Source organism: Lathamus discolor, chromosome 4, assembly GCF_037157495.1.
Source record: "Lathamus discolor isolate bLatDis1 chromosome 4, bLatDis1.hap1, whole genome shotgun sequence".
In the NCBI taxonomy this organism is placed as follows: Eukaryota; Metazoa; Chordata; class Aves; order Psittaciformes; family Psittacidae; genus Lathamus; species Lathamus discolor.
In genome coordinates, this window is record NC_088887.1 from 41,561,530 (window position 1) to 41,579,561 (window position 18,032).

Sequence of the window (18,032 nt, forward strand, 5' to 3'; positions counted from 1 at the left end):
TTCATTCCCCTCCTGAGTGGGAGAATTGATCATCACAGAATCCCAGGACTGTGGTTTGAGATCAAAAATGTCCTGGGTTCAGCTGTAGCAGTTATTTTTCCCCTGCCTAGTAGCTGGTGCAGTGCTGCGTTTTTGACTAAGGTCGAATGCTGATCACACACCAGTGTTTTAGTTGTTGCTAAGTAGTGCTTACCCTGATCAAGAACTTTTCAGTCTCTCATGCTCTGTCAGTGAGGGGGTCACTAGACGCCAGGAGAGAGCAGAGACAGTACACCTGACCCAAACTAGCCAAAGGGGTACTCCATACCACAGCACATCATGCCCAGTACATAACCTGAGGGATCACCTGAAAGGCCCAGATCACCAAGCGGGTTGTGCTGGGTATCGGTTGGTGGGTGGTGAGCAATTGTGTTCTCTCCCCTTTTTATTTCCTTTATCATTATTATTATTGGTCATAGTAATTGAACATTATACTTTAGTTACTGGACTGTTCTTACTCAACCCATGGGGTTAACGTTCTTTCAGTTCTCCTCCTCATCCCACTGGGAGTTGGGGAGAAGAAATGAGCGAATGAGCAAGCAGCTGCCTGGTTCTGAGTTACGGGCTGGGCTTAAACCATGACAAAAACTCAAGTCTTGATGAGAAAACCACAACCCCTAGAGAAGGACTGCTAGTATGTCTGTCTTAGATATAAATCTCATGAAACATTATGAAACAGATCCATCAATAAATATTTTTGGTTGATAAAAAATATCAGTATTTTTTATTAAATGCAACTATTATGAGGAATTAATATAGTTACAAACCCATATTTCTTTTAAAGTAGTTTTGTAACAGAGTTTTCATCCACCTCTCAATTCTTTCTCCCCTAGTACCTACACCAACAAAGAAATTTACAATAAAACAAAACTATTAGTATTTTGGTGTTGGGGGTTTTATTGTTTGTTTGTTGTTGTTTTTTTGTTTGGTTGGGGTTTTTTTGGTGGGGTGTTGTTCATTTGTTTTTTCATGGAGAGCTGACTAAAACAAATTATTATAATTTTGCCACCTGTGTACCAAAATCTCCAGTTTGCCAGGATTCAAAAGATAGCACACTGAATGTCTCAGAGTCTAAGGGGGAAGGAGCTCAAGCAATTATTTGCAAGAAACAGGTTGCAGCTGTGGGCCATATGCCAGCAACACTGTGGAAAGTGTCTGGGTAGACCTCCAGCACAACCCTTGAACCACATGCTGTAGCCATAGCACAGAGATTTTACATGAGCAGTTTGAGAATAATTCTGTTATTCACCCTGCCTGTAGACCACAATCTTTTTGTTGCTTCAAGTATACCCTAAAGCTTACATCAGAAATCGTCATCCAAATAGGGCACAGAAATGAGCTGCTGTTTTGTGACCTTCATTTACAGCTTTCTAAAATGGGGGGTTAGATTTGTTTCCAATTAGATTAAAGTATTTAGTCCTTAGGCTATCTTTGCTTTGATTTGATTGTGCTTTGTGTTTTCCAGTTGTTTTGCACTTTCATTTGCACTTCTTTTGACTTGAACATGCTGCTGTGTGTGCTTACAGTTTTTCACCTAAGGCTTGAGCAGGGGTTGCTGAAGGGTTTTCTTCTCTTTCTCTAAACTTCAGCTGAGTCTATGGAAAGATCTTTCTTCCTTCTGGAAGAAGGAATAGCAGTGATAGGTAGAAGTCTCTTTTCCCTGCTGAAGCATTTTTCATCCCTTTTGTCTTCAGCCTGCACTGTTCTCAGCCTGCACTGAAAGATGCAGGGTTGGAACTACCATTTAAATTTTAATTGCTTTCTGAGAACTCTAGGAATCTCTGTTCTGCTCCCTAGAAGACCCATGCATTTTCAATGTAGGGAGGCAGTCTTCAAGAAAATATTAAGAATGTAGTTTGTGCTGACTAACCTCGGGGAATTAAATAAAGAAATAAATGACTTCCTTTGCATATATTTTCCATTGCATATATCTTATTGTTTGTGTATTTCTTTGTTTGGTTTGTTTGTTTTTAATTAGTCAAACTGCTTGGACATCTAGATCTTCTGATGTTTTTATGCTACTATGGATGAGTCTGATGCTGGATGCTAACCAACACTCGTTATCAGCGATTGTAATGATTATTAAATTTCCACGAATCACATTTCTTTCAAAAAGTGGATAAAGCTAATCATTATTTTATAATTAACATGGACATATGAGGAAGTTTTTCATCCTTTGCAGTCTGAGAACTTTTGCCTTAATGAAAATATAGCTATTAATTATATCTTGCAATAAATCTTTAATATTACTGAAGTACCCAAAGGACTCATTCTTCAGAAAATGTTAAGCCTGGTGTTTGGTAAGAAATAAAAATTACTGCTGATGCTTCTTCTCAGATATGATCCTGTTTCATAATGCTTTTTGAGGCATGAATCTGGCATTTCTGGCTGCATTTGCACTGAAACTCATGCTGTTTACCATAGTGTCTTACTGTGTGACCTAGAACTGTTTATCTGTAAAACTGAACTTGGTTGCAATTGCAGCTTAAATTACAAGAGCTTTCCAATATGATCAGTTCTAAAAAGATTTTAATATTTTTTTACTCCCTCAGAAGAAATTAAAAAAAAAAAAAAAAAACCCAACTTTTAAGTGACTTAGCTTTTGTTTTTCCTTTGTGTTTCACCAGTTGAAAAGATACAGAGCCAGTGGGATGAAGTGCATGGACACCTCCAAAGCCGGAGCCAACAGCTTCATGAAATGTTAAAGGATTCAACACAGTGGCTAGAAGCTAAACAAGAAGCTGAGCAGGTTCTTGAACAAGCAAAAGCTAAACTTGAGTCATGGAAAGAAATTTCCTACACCGTGGAAGCTCTGAAAAAGCAGAATACGGAGCTTAAGGTCACTACTGAGAATTAAAGTATTTCAGTTTGAGTTAACTAGATTGTTAAAGAAAATGTCCTCTAACAGTTGCAGAGTACACATTGAGAGCAACCTCTTTATCCCTTATTTCCCACAAAAATATTAGAAAGAAATCCACTTACAATGTGAATTGTAATTGACATTTGACGATTGACTAAATTGTGTCACATAATCCTTGAATGAAATGAGTCTTAATTTATCAATCATAACAAATAGCTGGCTGAACTTTCAGGAAGAATACCTACCTTTCCAACACAAGTATTTCTCATATCTTCTGTACAATAGCCTAAGCTGCAAACTGGGAAATCCTATCACATTGGTGTGTCTGTCTGCATTAATAACTAAGCTGTAAAAATTATCTGGAGTTAGTAAAGAAAAGGGGAAAAAAAACAACAAACATAACAAACTATATGGAAATATTTTGAGAATCAAGCATTTTAGATTTGCCACAAAATAATCTCACTGAGTTCAACCTTAGCAGGGTTATTAACTGCAAAATAAGTCTGTAATGGCTGCTTTTGTGATTTTAGCACATATGTTGTCACATTCTAGGTGATAAAATATGCACCTCATTTAACTTATGTAGTTGAGCTATAGCTCAAGTAGCAATGCAAATATGCCCTAAGTGTTGCATCAGTTTTTAAGTTTCTTGTTGTGGAAATGGTCATACTTTGGTGACATTCTTCATGAATAAATTTTAAGAACAGCTGTTTCAGATTAATAATATCTCATTTTCTGGTTGGAGAAAGATAAGATTGAAACCAACCATTTGATAAGCCTCTTAAAGTGAGTCTTGCCTCCATGTTAATGGAACGTTGCATCTTAGTTATTTGGGAGAATAGTTACACAAATGTTTTTCTGTATGTTATACTCTCCTGCCCACCAGGACTTTTTAACTCCTACCACTCAGCTATTTGGTTAATGTCTGTGGGCTTAGAACAGTCTTATTTTCACAGCTGAATAGTAATGAACTGCTGTGAAGAATAGTGGGGTGAGGTCCCCATCAACTGATTTGACCACCAAAGTGTGTGTATAACTGCACAACTGGTCTTCAGCTATGTCCATCATCAGTTACTCATTACTTTTCTGACATTTAGAAGTATATTTAAAAAAATCTGTTTGGGTATTTACTTGCCTTTTTTTTGCCTTTTTTTTTTCTTTTTGCTTGCTTCTGAGGAGCATGAAAACATTCATTGGCCCCTTGTTTTAGGGGGTGTGGTTAAGTCTTCTCATTGAAGATTATGCCATAAGGGTCATTGCTTGGGAATAGTGGATTATGGCAAACAAGGGCTCACTGATATATTGGAAAGCATTATAGGTTCTGTATACTACTGTCATCCAGCATAGAGGACTCCCATCTGTCACGGTCTTTCTGCAGAGATAGAGTTCTGGCTTCTGCCTAATGTGTGTTTGTTTTGTTTAGGTTGGGTTTTTTTTTGACAAAAAGTTTCAACAAAATCAGTGTCCCAGCTCAGCAAAGACTCAATTAGCAAAACACCAGTTCTGTGCAAACAGTCTTATGTCATTGTGTTGGAGTGTCTTACATCTCGACCACAAATTACTTAACTAGGAAAATAGTTGAAAATAGAGGTTTAGAAATGGATTTTTTTTACAAGAATATATATGAGGTTCAGATTTTTTACAGGGATATATGAGGTTCAGGTGAAGTTCATCTAAAAGTGTATGCTTTTTGAAAAAATAGGGGTATTGGAGAAACGTTCTTCAAGGAGAGAAATAAAAATGTGCCCTTCTCCATCCATCAAGTTATAGAGAAAGTATACTAGTATACTTAGTCACAAGAATATATTTCGATGAATAAACAGGGGTTTTGAAATGATACCTGCAGATTGTATTCACTCCTTTTTTAAAAGAGATGAAGGACTTGGGCTATCAGTATTTTCAGCCATTCCCATCCCAATCTTGATTCAATGTGACATGTTGTGTCAAATTACAGATGTTAGCCTGTAATTCTGATTTCATTGTCACAGCTAGTCCATCTTAATTTGCTGTGCCCTCATGAGCCTCAACAAGCACTATTGTTCCATAGTTGTTTACTTTCATTTGTTTGGCTTTGCCTAGCCTTTCTTCCTCAAGTCTGGAAGAAATTCACCTCTGTCTTAGAGAATGGGGCTGGGGGCGGGGAGGGGGGTGTGATGGTGTGTTATTTTCTTTTTTTTTTTTCACCCTCTTTCTTTTGTGCCAGTTTTCCTAGAATAATTATCTTTGTCTGCCAGTAATTCCTATTGTGTCAAATACCTCATGAAAGCTTCTCAGATGTGACAGCATCAGCTGTTTTGTTCATGCTTGAGATAAGGAGTCATGAATTCAAACAAAAATGGAATATTTTTTTTTAGTTTAGCAGCTTTAGATTTCTTCTGTACAGTATTATCTAAACTGAAGGACCTAGAAATACATGAAGCCCTGTAAAGAAATGTTTTCCAGGCTTCAGTGCCAAACACGGTTTTTATGTTTTTCCCTGAATATATAGAGCAAGTATGCTGTCTTTTGGCTTCCTGTTACAGTGATGAAAATAAAGCTGTCATGTCCATTCATTTCTGTTGAGGGAAAGAGAGTGGTCAGTGTGAGCCTTAAATAAATTCTTCAGACATATTCATTTTGTCAGCTCTGTATCTCAACACAGCTTGGTGTGAGAAAGTAGTCACCAAGTGTTCTTCTGATTTGTTCATTAAACATTTTAAGTCTGCCTAAAGACAACACAGTCAATGCAAAAATTCTCCTCTAACTGACCTGTAAATCAGTGCTTGTGTCATTCTATTTTTTTTTATTTTGCTACTTGACAACTAAATTCTAGGTACCAGGGTTAGGTAAGGAGAATACGAATATGGCATTTTGGCCAGTGAGAGTCTTTAGCCGTTAAAGCCCTGTTTTTTGTTGTTCATTAAGTGATGACTGCAGATGGTTAACTCAGCAGGCTGAAGGTTATAGGTGTATAAATAGTACAAATTCACACTTCAGCTTCTTTTCATCCCCAGGTCATCTGAACATCAGCTAGTGTAAAACTAGTCTCTTAATGCAATATTGGGCTTACATTGAAAAATATAAACCTGCTAGGATTGCCCATTCACTCCTATTCTTATTTTGGTAAGAGCTATTGAGGCATGTCTTCTCCCTCTGTACCAGTTTAGCTGGGACGTCCACAGTGAAGAAAAAGGAGGGTGGAGACAAGGTTTTATTTCTTTTTTTCTTTGACCACTTATTTCTCATTAATCTAAATAGGAAACTATATAGCGGTCTGATTACTTTCCCTGCTCTGTTGGGATACAGAAGACCAGGCAACCTTCCACTGACATAGTCTGAGGAGTAAACTTTATGCCTCAGATTTGTAGATAAGACTGAGGCTATCGTTCTTGCCTTGTCATCTTCTTACAGGGGCAGTTAACTTAGTAAGTATTGTTTTGCCACTCCCTGTGTACTAATACACTATGCAGTACAGTCTCTGCACATTTTGGATTTTAGTAAAACAATTACAAATTAAGTTAATGCTATTGAATGTAATGCAGACAGTGGAATAGAATTCCTTGATTAAAAAAAACAAAACAAAGCAAAAACCTTATGTCTATAAATTAAAAAAAAAAAAAATTCTTTATGGAAATAAATAAAGCATACTACAGATATACAGAAGGACAGAAAGACAGCCTGATTCTCCAGATTTGTGATATATATGCTTGCTCAGTGTGGGAATTTACATGTTCAGATAGTAAGTATGTACATACATATTTCCTATACATACACATTGCTATATTTGAACTTCTATGAATCTTTTTATTTTATTCCACTGGGCAATCCAAAGGTAGAATAAAGCCCATCTTTGATTTCATTACTTGTTTTTAATAAAGGATCCTTAATTACACAGATTTTCTTCCTAATGACAGCAACTAGTGTCTTAAAAATAAAAAATAGATTTATACCTAAGTAACATGATAAATGCACAGCCTTAATTCTTTACGTTTTTTAATACACTCGGCAAATTCCAGTGATAACACAGAAAAACCACAGAGAATGCTTTAAAAAATGTCAAAATGAAATTAAGGTAATTAAGTGTCTTCTTAAAAAACAAACAAACAAACAAACAAACAAAACCAACAAACCCCTAATCTTGAATGTGTTTTTAAGAAGCTGAAATATAGATGACACCAAAAAATATTTAAGAGGAAAAAGAAAAAAAAAGAATAATGCCAAAAATTTAATTCTAAATATTCATTATATTAATGTAAGGAATTAATGGGCCTCTAGTAAGACAGACAGTTGAAACATGTACCACAACACTTTGTTCTCAGTGTATGTGCACAGAGCAAAGTTGAAGCAAGGCATACACTCCTCAAAGCTGTTGAAAAATTACAGACCAATTTCCAGTAAAGTAGAAAATGCAAATTGTTTCTGTCAGCAAAGCTCTTTATATTCATAATTTCTTTCCTAAATTGTGATCTCATGTTGTAATGTCAGGAAGTTAATGGATTAATGTTGAAGTCAATGGTGAGAACAACACTTTTGGAAATAACCTTGTAATGGATCTTTCCGTATTTTTATTATAAAACTGTGTTTGGAAGGTTTTATAAGGTCATTTATATTCACATGGGGCTGGGCAAAAAAGAGCTTACTTTCAAAGTTTATAGCCCATTGATTTACAATGCAGACAAAATGTTATGGTAACTTCTGTTATGTAGAAGGCAGTGAACAGTCAGTCTGCTGTGATTTTTTGGCTGAAAAAGAGAAGCTGTAATTTTAAGCAAAAGAAAGATGGAGTATAATAAAGATGGCTAGACCTAAATGTTGAGTAAACACTTGCTCTATACTTAACACAGGGGAATGACTTAAATAAATTGTTTAGGCATCTTCAGCTTAAGTGAGCTTAATCATAACATGCTCAGATGGGTTTCAGGAGCAGGGGTTAGTAGTGCCATCCTAGTGTTTGGTTAGTATAAATAGGATCCCTTTTTCGAAATAGAAAATGAGATTGCTGTCTTGGTATATGAGGTTATCTGCTGCACGGTAATTGTGTGATCTGCCATCTCATGAAAGAGTAACACAGGAAAGAGATAAAGTACATATTTTCATTTTTAAATTATTGAGAGGCCCTAGAGATGTTGAAGCAGTTTTTTAGCAGGTAAAGGGGGTTGGGGAAAAAAATCAAACTCCCAAAAATCTCCACCTGGACTCTCTTCAAAGTTCACGTATGTTTTAGGTCTAATCTTAACCAAAATCATCTCACAGGCTTTCTAAGATGAAAACGTAAGTGCACAGAATATTAAAAAAGTATTTACTTTTACTTAGTATTTAGACTCTTTAATCGGGGATTACATATTTAAGTTCCAGTTTCTGTGGAGAATTCCTTATCTCAGTCAGAAGGAATACTGCTTTGGGAGAATGAGAGGGGGAAAACGTACTTTTTCTTCACAGACATTTCTCAATTTGTGTATTATAGCAAAATAGTGACAAACCTTACTGTTTATTTTTTGTCAATAGCTTCTAATGTTTACATGCAACTTACTGTTTCTATTTACAAATACAAACTTTTTTCCCTTTGATTGGCTAGTCTTCACCTAATACAGAAAAACGATTAGACCATCAATTGTTTTTGTTCTTTCATTTTGTTGTTAGACATTATGGATTAAATATGTAACTTCAGTGCATTTATATGGAAATCTGTGGTATAAAAAGACTAACAGGAAAGTAACATGGGAGCTGGTTGCTGGTTGAATGAGTGTTCCTGATTTCTTGAGTTGCTTCTGTAGTGAGACAGCTGGCCCAGGTGGAGTGGAGAAGGAAGAAGAGAGGAGAAAGAGGAGAGAAAGGGAAAAAAAAGGAATTACCAAGATTTAAGAAGCTTTCTCAATACTCGGAAGCATAAATTAGCATTATAAAGACATTGATAAGTTTACCAATAGTATTTTGCTGTATTGCACGCTTAGTGCTGTTCCAGTAGATGGCACTAATTACATAAACAATTCATTAAAACAAAGTAAATTCAAAATGAGTGAAAACACAGGTATTAATTCTCCAAATATCAGTATTATTTCACAGTACAAAAAAGAAAATTGGAACATATAATTTCACTGTATTTGCCATGTCAGTATAACTCAACATCACAAATAGCAATAGTTTGCATAATGCATAATAACACATCCATATAATTGTGTCTCAGAAAAAAAAAATCAACATTCTAATCAGTGTTTATCAGTTTGAGCTGTTATGTTTTATCCAGCATATAGGATTTGATTGCTTGCTCCTTTCAGAGATTAGAAGTAGTCATATGGTCTGATGACTAAAATATTTTAAATATTTAGAAAGACTCTTCAAAAGACCTTAGTTACCAGTAAATCTAAAGAAGTTAGGTGTTTTTTCTCCCTTTTGTTTCTGTATTGGTGGCATAAGTTGTCCATCTTCTCTAATAATCATAAAATATGTGTGATCATTTTATGGTGATTTGAGGCTTATTCTTTTTCTTTCTCTTCTTCAGCAATTTGCAAAAGAAATACGACAATGGCAAATAAATGTAGATGTGGCAAATGACATGGCACTTAAGCTGCTCCGTGATTATTCAGCAGATGACACCAGAAAAGTAAAGCTGATGACAGATAACATTAATGCAACGTGGGCTGCCATTAATAGGAGGTAGGATATAAATTCTGCTATTAGGTTTGTTATTAAATTTCATTAACATTCATTGTCCAGCTTTGGCTGGAGATTATGTAAGATGTAATTTCTCAAAAAGTCATGATTATCGTGAGAAAAAAATGAATTATGATGATTCTTCTGTCATATTTTTTGGAACTGTGTCTTTGGAAGGCCATTTAATATTTACAAATAAAATTTTGCCTCTTGCCAATTATCCTCTGTTGTAACTGATTGCTGACTAAATTCAGTTGATAGGTTGTATATCTAAAATATTTAAAATACACAAGTGTTAAAAGTGTTTAATATTTGTATGTACTATCTCTACATCAGGATCACTATAGTGATTTTGAGTCATAAATTTAATCTGAAATTAACAGACATATCCTACTGAAGCAGGTTCAAAGTAGAAATGTTATCCTTTGACTTTAAAGCAAATCTTTAGTCAAGAAAGTTTTGATGAGATCCTTGTTCACATTCTTCTTTACATTTCAATCTTGCAGTGTTTGGGTTAGATACCAACTTGCCACCAAATTCTAAATCATCCAGTATGTAATCTATAAGATCAGAACATATTGAAGAATAAGTCAGCTTTCTTTATAATAGTAAGGGTTTTAAAACATTGGGCATTAGATGACATGCATAAAATTTAAATCAAAGTTGTTTTAATTACTATGTTGGATTAAGTTTTATTGCTTGTAATTGAAACTAAAACTGAATTAGATCTGAGTATGTTTTTTAAGTCTGTGAACAAGGCCAGAAAAGTCGGTTTAGTTAAATATTCAGTAAATTCAGGATATCTTCTTGTATAATGGAAGTTACTTAAATCACTGATAACTACAGAAATTTATTCACACTTTCTGATTAATATTTATATGAAACTGATATTCGTAAGAATGAGTAACTTAAACAACATTTTTTCTGAAGCAGACTCACCACTGACTTAAGATCCTGTTCAAATGAGAGACGCTGTTGATGTCCACATAATAATCTCATTTTTTTTTTTAAGATGATCAATAACTCATAAATTAGTATAAACAGTATCTGACTACATTTCTCCTATATAATAGTAGCCATTTTGGGCATAGTCATAGTAGCCATGTTTCTTAAACATTTTTTTTTTTGCTTTCTGTGAAAACAGAAAAAACAGGCAGGGGGGCACATCTGTTCCTGAGTAAGAAAGGCTGGGTAGCTAATGCTCAACATTTTCCAAAATACTCGAGTATTTCCCATAAGTAGGTAAAGTCAGTAGCTCAAAGGGTTATAAGGGAGAATGAAAGGAAATTGTTTTTGTCCCTATATATGACTACAACACCTGCGGTGATATGGCTTTGTAATCCTGAAGTCCAGGATGTGCCTGTAGCTGCTGTAGATACAATTAGCAATTGTAGCTAAGAGTGTCTTTAAATCTGTTAATGCTTCAAGCACAAACCCAAGTGTGTTTGATGTTCACTAAATGTGAGAATTGCCGTTGGTGCAAAGACTCAGCCAAGTACTAGGCTGACAGAGAGTATGAATTCTCCAGGAAACACTCCTTGCAAGGTTCTAGAAAGCTTACAGACTTGTTCACAGCTTATGCATCAGATGAATTGCTGTAGTAAGTGCTTTATGTCTTAGAAGAGAGCTGTTAGGTGACTGAGTTGACATTTCCCATTATGAAGTACAAAAGCATAGGATTGACCCTGAGCAAGTAACTGTAAAACTAGAATTTCCTATTTTTTTATTGCATGACTTTACTGCCTTTCTAATTTTTTATATTTTTTTTTTTATTCAGTGCTTTGTATATATATTTTTGTAAGGCTTTTCATGATTTGAGAACTTGGAAAAAGAATCATGCTGCAGACAGTAGTTGATAAGCTTCTTTAGGGGCTGTATCACATTTCTGTCTGTCTTCTGTGAGACATTGATAAATACAGACATACTAAAGCATCAAGTCAGCAAAAGACTTGGAAGATTTTCTGCACGTCTAAATTTTTCAGGTTCGCTTGAAGCAGTAGCCAAGCTTTTTGCTCATGGACCAGCTCCTGGCTGAGGCATTGAAATAACCACCCAGATTTCTTTTGATCAGCAGCTCTGTGTAAAGAGAAGGTGGAATCCATTGGCCTTTGAATTACTTAAATGCCAATTTGTTCTGCACTGGGGATGTGTGTAATTTGTTTTTACCTCCATCTATACTTCAGATTTCAGGTTATTGCATACAGAAAAGCAAATTATTTCTGGTTGGTGGGGATCTTTGGAACCATAAGATAATACTTACTCCATAGAAAAAGACATATGAACTCTTTTGTCACAGGCACCAAAAAAGGCTAGTTCTCCATCAAGTTGCATATTCAATGATATCAGATATATCAGTGAGTGTTATTTTCATCTAGATCATAAGTAGTATTCGGTGACTGGGTGGCATTGCATTGATGTTGAAATGTGTTCCAAATAACGGTCTTGACAATTTCTCTAATATTTTAGAAATTGTTTTATCATTGTTTGTTAATGTCTTGAGTGCCAAGAGGACATACTCTGCTAAAGATTTTAATTTATTTTTTCTGTATCCTTAACTTAAATGGCCTAAAAGAGAAATTAAGAGTGGCTTACATTCTTTTGAACTGATTTTCATCTCACCTGCCATCAGTATCAGGATTGTGTGTCACTGTAAAAAATGTGAAACCTCAGTTTCCACGAACCAGATCGGTAAAACACAACAGGCAGGCAACCAGCAGTAAAATTCCACTTTGCCTGTTGGTATTAGTTCAGCCAAAGCAAGTACTTCAGTCATTAAGGCAACATCTGCCAGCTTGTGTTTTGTTTTGCTTAAGTAGATTTGCAGCTGATTGCTGTGTGTTTACCCTTTGCCTTACTGTTCTCTTTTATAACACTGAACTATAATGAATAACATTCAACTCTTTTAATAGCCAAGTTGGTGAGTGCTTGATGGTTGCTTATTCACTACCCACTTTTTAATTTCTATTTTTGTTGTCGGTACTGTAAAAATACACTAAAAAACACACAAACTGATCAGCTGGACAAAAGCCAGAGTGACTTGTAAACAGGTCTCTTCCTCTCCTTTTTAGAAGCATTGACTTTCCAAGAAATAACAATATTATTTAAGTTGCAGCAATTAAGGCAAAAGCAGTCTGTATTGCTTGTATTAACAAAAATAAATCTAAAAGATGAACTAAAGTAGCCTCAAGAGAAAAAAATACAATGACGGAAGTAGCCGTTAGAAATTTATTATATATAAAAAAGTTTATTGTGTTAGTATTATGTACTTGGGAAGGAGTATTACTCCCTTCTTTTGTGGGCGCTCATATTTTATGTGAATTATCATATAAAGCATAACTACTTACTTAAATTTGATTCTTTCTAGGGACCCTACAGAATGTGTTTAAATTTCACTAATTTAAATATTAAGCTGCAAAGGTACTTAGATCTTTCATAAGTGGAGCATATATTATGACAATAATTACGTAGTGTACTTTGAGAGTTGGTTAGAACTCCAGTTCATTGCTGTCTAACAGGCATCTTCAAATATTCACATTGTCCACCAGTTCCTATGCTCAAGTTCAATGGAACTCAATGGAACTCAGACTGCACAGTAGGTGTTAAGAGCTTAGAATGTGTTTTTGGCTCCTCAGACAAGATATAGGACACACAGACCAGTCAAAACATAAAAGGTAACTTCCCCCAGCCCCCTCCACACCCCCTCCTCCCCACCCAAGGGTATGGTCAGTGAGGAATAAATATATACTTATATTTATATTTATGTTGTTGTTATTAAAGTTGTAGGAAGTTAGAGACAGACTGGCAAGTTGAGTTTCTAGACAAACTGTTTGAAAGTTCTGAGATACCAAACCCCATATTTGTCTCAGAATGGTGTTAATTTTCAAATGCGACCAGTTGTGCAAACACTTTGCTTTTGTATGTTAGCTGGACAGTAGGAAATGCAAATGACCAAACAGTATAAGGTCATAAACAGTACAAAAGTATAATGCTTATCTGTTTACTTTGTAAATGCATACTGTAACAGGAATTGTAAGTATAGAAAAGGTCATAATCTAGTTTTGGTCTTTGGGCAGTAAACCTTTCCTTGTCAATGGTTGCTTGATATAAAAATACGATTTTTAGAATGTAAACTTTATCTCTACATAATGTTTTTGAGTATAATTTTATTGCCTATACAGAAAGGACTTGACCATTCTGCTAGGGACAGGTTTTCTTAATATATTGTACCTGTTGTAATACTACTTTGCTTTATGGCACATGTGAAATTAATCACATTTGCTTTACAGTTGAGTTGCATTCTGGGCAAGGAAAAATTGCATTTACACATCAACAACATCCAGGAATATGAAGTGTGTTAAGTTATACTGAAGATTCATAGTTGTTTTCAGTAGCTAGACCTTTCTGGGAACCACATCTGAAGAGCTTATTTGCTTTGCTCATTTAGGCTTGGACTGCTGAAGTCACGAAGGAAAAAAATATCACAATCTGTTTCACTTTAAAGAATATTCCCATCTTCTAGGTTCTCCAAGCAAACTCAGCCTTTTATTTTACATTCTTCTATTGCTTTGAAGGTTGGTCTGCATTCCAAAAATCCATGTAATTCCATGTGTGAAAGCAGTTATCATAGTTCTTTGTGCAGGCACACTTCCTTCTAGCACAGTGAAACAGCTAAATTAAAAAGTGGCTATGGGAACCTTGTTTATACAGGAAGCTTGTTTACATGTTTGTGTGTGCAGTTTGTTCTCCTGGCCATACAGCTGCATTTGCATGGGTTTCAGCAAGAAATCATTGCAAATCTAGGACTTCATGTAGAGATGATGATGGTCAAATGTCAACCTCTGCTGTAATTCTTTTCCTTTTTTTTTTTTTCAAAGACACCATAGTATGGTAATTTTTATTTTTATCATCATATTGTGGTGATTTTTTTTTTTTTTTTATAATTTTGCCAAGCTCAAGAAAATAGGTATGTCAAGTGACTGGTTTTTTACAGCCAGTATGTCACGCTGAAGCTTGTTATTTACACCAGTTTAACAGTAGCGATTTAAAATTGCAGAGTGCTGGAAAGCGTTACAGTTGTAGGGCAATTATTTTGTTTTACAGAGATCCTGATAATAGATGATTATCTTTGTTGCCTTTATTATTTAAAAAGGTGAATTTTCAGTCTAGGTGTTTTTCACAAGCTGTCTTTGAGAACTTTGCTTGGTTTCAATTCTACAATGACAAGTAATTTTACTTAGTCAGTAGAAATATTCCCATTGAATGAAAGTGAGTTTCTAGTCTCAGGTATCACACCCAAGATTATGTTAAGGAGCAAATGATTTAATATATCAGCATTTTTTTTTTTCAACAAAGCATTTAATCCAGTTCTCTTCTGGGAAGTCTGACTTCTATATGGAGTCCTAATGCCTTTCACATTAGACAAGAGGGTGCAAGAACCCTTTAATTTTCATTAAACTAATTTGTTTCACTTTGTCAGTTGAGCACTGCATGCTTCTCTCCAGCAGTTAGTAACATCAGCAAATGCTAAAGAAAAAATCTTTCCTAGCTGCTTGTGATGCAAGAATGCTAAGGCTTTTGTGTGTAAAATATGGGTATCTTTGAAATTTCAGAAGAGTTGTTTTCAGATAAAGGATTGAAATATTTTTTGTTTTCTTGTTACTTTTTTTTTTAACAAAATAGCACACTGTCAGAAAAGGATTATAAAAAGGGTTCAAATAATACTCTGAGTTTATTTCGAGATATTTTTTGTTTATGTTTTACTTGGTTAAATATCATCCTTTAATATAGCTGCATTAAAGAAGTATACCTAAAAGGCCATTTGGGGGAGAGGGATTGTTTTATGATGGTATATAAAAGGGAGGCTATGTATTTGAACAACATTTTATTAATTACCTACACTTTCAAACAAATATTTATGTACAAAATAGAATCTTCTCAGCAATGACATCAGTTAAGATTTCTTTATTATTTTTCTAATAAGCCTAAAAATAATGACATTTCAGCCACATACAGGAAAATTTAAAAAGACAAATATAATTCCAGGCAAATATCCTATAAATAGATGACTTCCAAAATCTCCTTAGCTCCTTATATTCTAGTTTTCACCTTTGTTCTCTACTCAGCTGACTGTACTTTTTGTGCAGTCCTGGCACCACTATGTGAATCCAAGATGAGGTGTCAGCTGGAGGTACTGAATATCTGTGGTTCACTTTGTTAGAGGATAGTCTTCAATGTGCAATGCTTTCAAAATGCTTGTAGGAGCTGCTGAAAAAGCCATGTTACCCATAATATGGCATGATTCATCATTTCCACTTTTGTGAACGTATTGTTGTGATTTTTGAGAAACTCTTAGGATTAAAAGAAAGAGTTCTTGAGTTATTTCAGGAGAGGGTAGCACCAGTAATTCAGTACTTGACTAAAAGGATTTATAGATCCTTGTGACTTCAGGGACATGTTTCTTAAAACTCTTATATCATTGTGAATAAACTTAATGTTCCCACCACTTGAATAGATACAACTGTAGGCTAGTACCTTTATTAATTCCAGAAAGACAATAGGTCATCTGTAGGTGTGCTAAGTCCTCCCACGGACAAGCAGAAATGACCTCAAAGGATAAAGTGCTGTTTTTCTTAAACTGATTGTTTTTATCCAACTTGTCTGCCCCACAAGTGGGTTGCTGAGGTTTCTTAGACACCATGTATTCAGCTGATTGATAGTCTAGTGGTTTGTGTCATTAACTGTAATCTAATGTTAATGATTTCATTATAGACAAAAAGAAGGGCAGTGCTGGCATTTTGCAAAGAGGCTTTCAGCTTCAAATACTGAGGGCAAATTAATAATTAAAAATAAGCAGGAAAACTGAAAGTAGAACATCTAGAAGACCATTCCTTACCACTCAGACAGTTGCTCTCCATTTTTTATTCCTCCCCCCATTCTTGGTTTGTATTTTGGTCTTGAGTGAAATGGAATTCTGCTGCTTTGTTCATATTTACCATGTGATGAAAATGAGAGCAGTTCTTATGCTATAGTGAAATCCATCTGGACAAAATCATGAAATAGCTCATGGCACAGAATTCTGAAGGGAGAGTGATTTCATGGACTAACTTGAATTGTAATCGAAGCTTAATATGGACATTTCAAAGAAACACTCCATTTGAGAAATCTCACTCTTTTGCATACATAGGAGGTGCAGGAGGAGAAAGGTACTAAGGAAGACTTAAGTAAGACTGATTTTGTAAGAGAACACAAATGTCTATTTTTATTCTTACTCCATTAGCAGATTAAGACAAATGTGGTGTTCTTTTTCTTAAAGGTGAGATTTTCTGAAGTAATTAGAGAGTTTTAGTCTTTATTTGAACAAGAACAGAAGTTAGTGCTCTGTGCCCTGAAAGACCAACCTTAAATCTATTTCCTATTGTAGCAAACTGATTATTGCTCTCATCCAAAGCTTATTGCAACAAATGAATGTCTTTCCTCTCAATAGACTTCTTATCAGATTTTGTGTCCTTTAAAACAAACAATGGAACAGAAATTAGTAAAGCTGATGGGCTTGCAGAGTGCCAGCAAAAAGGAATTTGACCTTAATTGTCATTTATGTTTGCATTATTATTCTTGTGATAGCCTTGTTTTGTTTTCCCCAAGTTTTTCTATGTTTGCTTAGGGGGGTTGGGTTGTTGGTTTTGTGGTGGGGTTTTTTGTGCATGGGGGGGGGGGGTTTGTGTGGTTATTTTTTTTTTTTTTTTTACAGCATTTCCTTGCTATTGCAAGCTGTGGTGTTTCATGGTAGCTTCTGATCAGCTGCTGTGCAGGCAGTGTAAGCTTCCCCCTCACTGGCTTGTCAGTCATAACTGAAACTGAGAGGATAATTCAGGCTGTCTATTAAATTTTTAGACTCTGTTTGAAAGCTACCACCACCAAATGTGTCAGTTTGACAGCAGTGGTGCTTGCCTTTTGTTTTGTGGCTGTGTTTTAAGTACAAATGATATTTCAACCACATGTTGCTTTTATACAAACTCACAAAGAAATTGACGAATTACAATGAGTCATTATCATATTGGATGAGGATCAGTGGCACAAGAGGCTGGTGGCTATGACTCTTACTGACCAAGGCAGAGACCTGTGGATGTGGCAATACTGAAGGAAGATGTGAAAGCAGCAAATTCGGCAATGATGTAATTTTCTTGCATGTTCTAGATTATATGTGTTGAGAAGTCATGAAGGAAAGGTGAGATTAAGCTGGTAAATGTGAGGATAGAGATTTTAAGGTGTATCTGATATATAGAAGGGGAAACACTAAGTAAGCAAGGAATCAGTGAAAAGGAAAAGATTAGTTTGTTCATGTTGCTAGCATTCAGTATCAATCACATCTTGACCAGTACTCCTAATTTAACTATAGTGTGCTGCATTCCCTGACAGATTTTAAAAAGATGTGGAGCTTTTCCCCAGCTATGAACATTAAATCTCCTGCAAACCCTAAGAAATGTTATCTCCTACAAGTAATAAG

At 35.2% G+C, this 18,032-nt stretch overlaps 1 protein-coding gene across 13 annotated transcripts in view; it reads left to right on the forward strand.

Moving 5' to 3' along the window:
- Window positions 1-18,032, forward strand: part of DMD (dystrophin) — a 1,176,091-nt gene that overhangs the window by 904,173 nt on the left and 253,886 nt on the right. For all 13 annotated transcript variants that reach the window (XM_065677219.1, XM_065677222.1, XM_065677220.1 and 10 more), the window contains 2 exons: window positions 2,667-2,878; window positions 9,378-9,532. In XM_065677219.1, coding sequence (XP_065533291.1) covers window positions 2,667-2,878; window positions 9,378-9,532 — 367 coding nt within the window. The remainder of the gene's footprint in view (window positions 1-2,666; window positions 2,879-9,377; window positions 9,533-18,032) is intronic.